Below are 5,990 nucleotides of genomic sequence, written 5' to 3'. Positions count from 1 at the left end.
AAAAAACAAAGCCACATCTTTCCAGCAGCACCTCCGTGTGCCAGGTCTGGCTTTAATCAGGGCTACCAGCCATCAATTTCATGCACAATAAAACTGGCAGAAATGAAAAGACTTAAGGAAAATGGATGAAAAAGACAACTGACTGTATGTAACACAATGTCTAAACAGGCTCCTTCCTTTCAAAGGGTTGCTGCCAGCTTGCTTTTATTTATTTTGGAAATTAAATCATCATGCAAAAGGGTTTTGTCTTAATTAAAATTTCCTGTTGTCCCAAGTGCAGATGTGTGGTGGGTGTGAAAGGAAATTAGTGAGTAAGCTGTGGGTAGAATTCTCTTTCCTGGTGAATCCAAGCAGCGATCAGTGATACTAAACTTCAGAAAGGTTCAAGTCAGTGACAACTCCTATCTGTGTCAAATAAGCAGAGTCAGAAAAAGAAAAAAGAAAATTCCCTTTTTCACATATGACGTAAGTTCAAATTAAAACCCTACAATTCAATCACATATCTAGCAGTACATGAACTCTACAGTAGAGTTGTCTTAATTTAATATTTTATTTTTTTTTCTTGGCACCCAGGATTCAAGTCAACCTTTTGCAACCAATAATTCATTTACAGTTTATGTAAATGATTCCTATGTATGAATATAAACTAAGCACTCTTTTGTTGTGAAATCTGATCACTCCTTAAAAACACCACTCTTCCTTATGTTAGATTGTGTAAACGCTTATTTATGCCAGTCCATGACAGCACATAAAGTGCCCATCCACAACTGAAAGTCACTTATTTTTATTTGTCAAAAGCAAAATATTACATATTGTTCAATTGCAATAATATATAATTCCAGGAGGCACAATTTTGTCTTAAAGGTTTTCTGAGTGTAAACAAATTACTTCCCATTAATATTTTATTTTCCACTAGATTTCGATTCCCAGTTGTTCAATTTTCAGTGATAGTCAGCTTCTTACCACTAGTTTTCTGGCCTGCTACATCTCTAAATTGCACTTCCAGGAGAGACTGTTTCTTTTCATGCAGATTGAACAACATTACTGGTGACAAAATGAGCAAAAACATTAGGGAAATTAAAAGCAATGTTGAAGTTGCAACCCATGGCACAGATCATTATATTATTACATCAACATTCATGATAGTGGAAATTTAGGGAACACTATTTGTACTGCCTGGCCCACTAAGCGTGTTTGTGCACACCTCTCATTACTTAATATGAGAGTTGTCATCCTAAGACAGCTCCCATGCTGAAACTTCTGAATTAATTCACAAGGCATGGCTTCTACACCTGTCTTTTAACTCCAGGGATTATGTTGTCACAGTCAACTAGAAACTGAACTGCAGATTCCAAAGATAAGAACTGGAGAATCTTAAAAGCTGGAGGTGCAAAAGACCTATCACTTTGTCTGATGCTTCTGCTAGAACAAGATGGTTATCTTATCTCTCAGAGTGCTTTGCTAGTTTAGTTTCTTAAGCTTCAGGAAATAGGCACTTTTTTTTTTTTGTATTCTTATACTATTACATTTTTCTCTTCCTTTCAGCCTGTATTTTCTTTTCTGCTTCCCACTCAGGAATGCTCCCAAGCCCACTCCCAAGATGAGATACGTTTCCCATCCAAAGAGTACATCTTCCAGCTCCTATGAAGAGGCTGCCTGAGTCCAAACTCTCCAACTCTGGAGAGCTCCAGAATGTGCAACGTGTTAGTGCAGGATGGCCTCACTGGTCAGCCCCATAGCAGAGCAAGGACACTTCAGCAGGCAGTCCAGGCTTGTCTCCTCCTCCAGCACAATACGAGTGCTTTGCAATGTAAAAGTCTTCTACCACAGGCATCATATTTGTATCAAGGAGAAACTCTCTGCCATCTCAGGCATTTTGTGCTAATGATCTGCCTGTGTATCTCCCAGATATCACTAGAACCCTATGCCATCATCTGCAGGTATCTCTGTGTGTCAGCAAAATGCTCTTCCATGTTATTCTATTGAAACAAACTCCCCCTCACTACGCAAGTTCTGCCCTATGGCCCTGTCTGGAGTGGGAGACCATGACAGGCATTTATGTATTGCTCTGTTGGAAAACAGAAGCAAACTGCCACACTCTCTTCAAGGGCACCAGTGTCTACTTACAGGACTCCACTGAGACTACCACAGGTACCTCATCTGGTTCGAAAGAGAAACTCATATACAACAAGACAGCAATAAATTATTCAAATCCATGCCAGACTGACAGACACACTGTCCCTACAGTGACCTGGTTCTATCTGCAGACAATGGAGAGCAAGGGTCACAAATCCACTGTGCTGGCACAAAGGTGCCTCACTCAAGTGTTATAATTGATTCTGCCCTCTTCCTTGGAAAGGAGGATAATCTCCTGACCTGACCATACAACATATGATGGTTAAGTACTTAAAGGAGGTCGCTGTATATCTCTCTTATCTATTTATTTCCCTTCAAGGGCCACACTTAGGTTTTCATCTGTGTGGCAACCAGCACTACAGCTGGTTATACAACTATACAGCTCCACTTCCCTGCTGACCATTTCCTCTAAGGAAAGGAGAAGGTGATTTTTATCCTTACCGTGTGAGCAGCAGCAGATAAGGGAGTTCTCTGAACAGGAGTGCGCCTGTGACTGCGATTATCCCACAAGACAATTTGACCAGAGTATGTTCCACCAACAACCAGGTTTGGGTGAAAGCGGGCAAAACAGACAGACATCACGGAGGACTGGAGTAAAACAGGCAGAGAAGAGAGGGGGTTATATGGTCAGTCATCTTCAATTCTCTCCTTAAGGAAATGTTGTAGTTAGTATTTTGTATTTTAGAAATCAGTGTGTGGTTCCATTCAGACACACGCAAAGAGCTAACTTTGACCTTGAAATGCATAGTTTTGTTGCTCCTGTGGAAATAATACACCACATAATGATTCTTAGCATGATGCTAAAAATCTGAGATAACCTCTCCATAACAGTTATGGGAAAGTCCTTAATTTTATTTCCGTGAGAGCTTCGAGTAACCAGGTGCCAACCCCAGAGAGGCTGACACCCTGGCCCATGGTTTGCCAACAAGGAGAGCTGTCCTGCTGTTGCTCCTCTAACTTTTAACTCTCAATTTGAGGTGAGTTTGTCAGAGACCCTTCAAAGTTCACTTCAAGGTGTGCTGCTCTGAGACCATCAGCTGGCAAGCAGCATCTCGTTGGATCAATGACTGATTTCTCTGCTACAGAGAGGTCATCTTCTAATAGCAGAGGGAATCACACTGTCCATTACACTGCTTGAGCATAAATCAGTTTTTCCTTATTTTAATGACAGGTGAGTTGCCTTTGTATATTTTCTTTAGCTGGAGATGCTGAAGAGCCAGACTGGTGTAATGGTTACTTGGCTGTCTGGTAGGAGTGGCCCACAAGCCAGTATGGAGACAAGTATCAATCCCAACTGCTGCCTTCCAGTCTCTTTAAAATAACATACAACATTTGAAGTCCTTGCGGGAACAATCCCCGGAACATTTATGTGCCAAAAAACTAAAGTCAGAAGCAACAAGTTGCAACTCCTTCAAGTCTTCCATCCTCTTTCTAAGGAATTATTTTCCATTTTTAATATAAATTACCCTGGCTGCTATGTCTTTGTTCTATGCAAATTGGAAAGGTTACAGCATTCATATAATTTCCTGATAATTCACATATTAATAAAGATATTTTTCAAACAAAATGTCATTTTTTTCATGGGCAGTTTTAGTGATGCTTACGAGCCACAGAGCAAGACTGGAACTGCTGTAGCAATTACACTCAGAAAGTTAAATTCACTGTCAGAGGCTGCATTCTTAAAATATAATTTTCTGGCTGTTTGCAAGGAGTTTTGGTAACAAAACTTTGTTATAGTTTAATGACTGGATATTTTGAAGTGGTGATGTTCCCATGTGTGAACCCATTTTACCCTATGACAAAAGGTTAACTAAATTACCATCTTTCCATTGCATAAAAAGCATTGGAGGCAGGTAGGTCAAGTTGGTAAACTGGAAACATAGGATCTGCCAAGATGAACTAGATCCAGTGTCTACCTGGCTGACAACCCAGTTGGAAAAACTTTCACACGGGCAGATGTGTTGTCTTCTTTCTCTACTGCTTCTCATCCTGATTTCTAGTGGCTAGAGACTGGTTTGAACTCTTACACCATAGATTAAAAACCCCTTTGGCTAGATTAAATTATGCTAACTCTTGATGTCTGTAACTAGGTAAATAAAAATAAAGCAAAACGTGAAGTTTATAAATAGTCTTGGTTTTTGTTTGTTCGTTTGTTTTTTAAATTCAGGTGGTCGCCTGATATCTGTTGTTTAAAGCCAGGTTAGATTCTAAATTAACTTAGTAGACATAGGATACAGCAGTATATTCAATACTGGGGTTTTTTTACCTAATAAGATCACCAAGACAACGAAATAAATTGCCACTACTTTCTTTCTTCCACATGCTCCCTGGATTCTTGTGGCTGCTCACTCGACATCTTTGATCCCTTCCCTTCTTGAATAAAGCTTTTGCAGAAGTTTCTCTGATGTTATAAAATCTAATATCTAATCACTAGATGATTAGTATACGTAATTGCCTATTTTAGTCCTTACCTATCTAAATGCCTGAGCATAGTAATTACACTATGGTCAGTCCCAGCAACAAAAGGTAGCTTTCAAACATAGTTTCCAAAAGATGTATTAGCTTTACAGATAAGAAAACCCACCTCTGAGTAACAGGACTTCGGTACTGCTAAGAGGGGCTTAAAACTCAGCTACTCTGCAGCTGCCATCCAGTTTCCACATTATACATTATAATTAAAACGACCCTACAGCACATGTTCTACATTTTATCTCTTTGTTTAATGGCTTCATGAGTTGTTTTAATCAACCCCTCTCATTCCTTATAACTTAGCTGACAGATATTCTTCCATGAAGTGAAATAGCCACATGATTTTAAAATAGTACAGCTTCACCACTGTGTACACCCCACAGCAGCTACAAGGCTCCACATGTATTTTAAGAAACCCCAATTCAAACAACCATTCCACAACAAAGTTCTCAGTTTGTCCGAAACAAACTTGGGAGACTCTGAAGCAGGGCAAAGAAGCCAAGTGGACAGTGTATTTTTAAATGTTGTGTTTTCATGGTTAGCATGTTTTTGAATTCAGAATCCCAGAATACAGTTGAATGGTCAGGATATAAACTGCTGAAGTGTGTTTTTCATAAAGTTCAAAAATAACCTACAGACATGACAGGGACTTAAGCCCTCTGCGCAGCTTCTAGTTTTACGCATCACTCCAAAGTAACTTGCATTCTTCAGCTGATGAAATGGTCATATCTTTTTAATTATGTCAGTATTACCAAGGAAAAACTTCTGTCAAATATTAGAATTTAACAATTTAAGGACTCTGCTTGATAGCACTTTATAAAGTGAGGATTTTCTTAAAGTTAATAGCAGTACTCAGATGAGCAAGGGCTGTAAGATCCAGCCCATTCATTTAACAACTTTAAAAGCATTCATTTCTTAGCCTTAATGGGAAAGAGCAGCAGACAGGTCTCCAGTCTGTCTGAACAGCTCTGCTCAATGAGAGAAGCAGAAACCATTCCCTGTAAGCCTCTTCTGCCTCCAGGCTGCCTCTTGTTTGCCAGTTCAAGCAGTCGTGCTCTTCTAAACAGAGTTTTGCCACTGACTTCAAAAGGAAGAGGAACCAGAGCATGGTCAGGTTTTAAAATAACAGCATATCCCTCTTTGCACTTCTACCACACCTTTCTAGGGAAATCTCACGGCACTTTCCAATAATGATGGTGAAGTTTCCCAGTTTTTCAGTTAGGCAGATTTTATATGCTGTAGGTGCTTAGTTATCTGTTAGCAGCTAGTTTCATGGTGTATGGCAACAGCATATAAGGAAACGTAAGAGAGATCATGTCAGAACACAATTCCATGGGAACTTAGTATCCACAGTACAACAGCAGCATTTAGAACAGGAGGTTCAG

At 39.6% G+C, this 5,990-nt stretch overlaps 1 protein-coding gene across 1 annotated transcript in view; it reads right to left on the bottom strand.

Annotated features, from left to right (window-relative positions):
* The window catches only part of DYNC1I1 (dynein, cytoplasmic 1, intermediate chain 1), a 176,809-nt gene that overhangs the window by 50,193 nt on the left and 120,626 nt on the right, over positions 1-5,990 (bottom strand). The window contains exon 10 of the mRNA XM_009994970.1: positions 2,578-2,724. Within this exon, the coding sequence (XP_009993272.1) occupies positions 2,578-2,724 (147 nt within the window). The remainder of the gene's footprint in view (positions 1-2,577; positions 2,725-5,990) is intronic.

Source organism: Chaetura pelagica, unplaced genomic scaffold (genome assembly GCF_000747805.2).
Source record: "Chaetura pelagica isolate M959 unplaced genomic scaffold, ChaPel_1.0 scaffold12, whole genome shotgun sequence".
Lineage (NCBI taxonomy): Eukaryota > Metazoa > Chordata > Aves > Apodiformes > Apodidae > Chaetura > Chaetura pelagica.
Note: the sequence above shows the minus strand (reverse complement) of the source record. Positions and strands in the feature narration are given on the sequence as shown.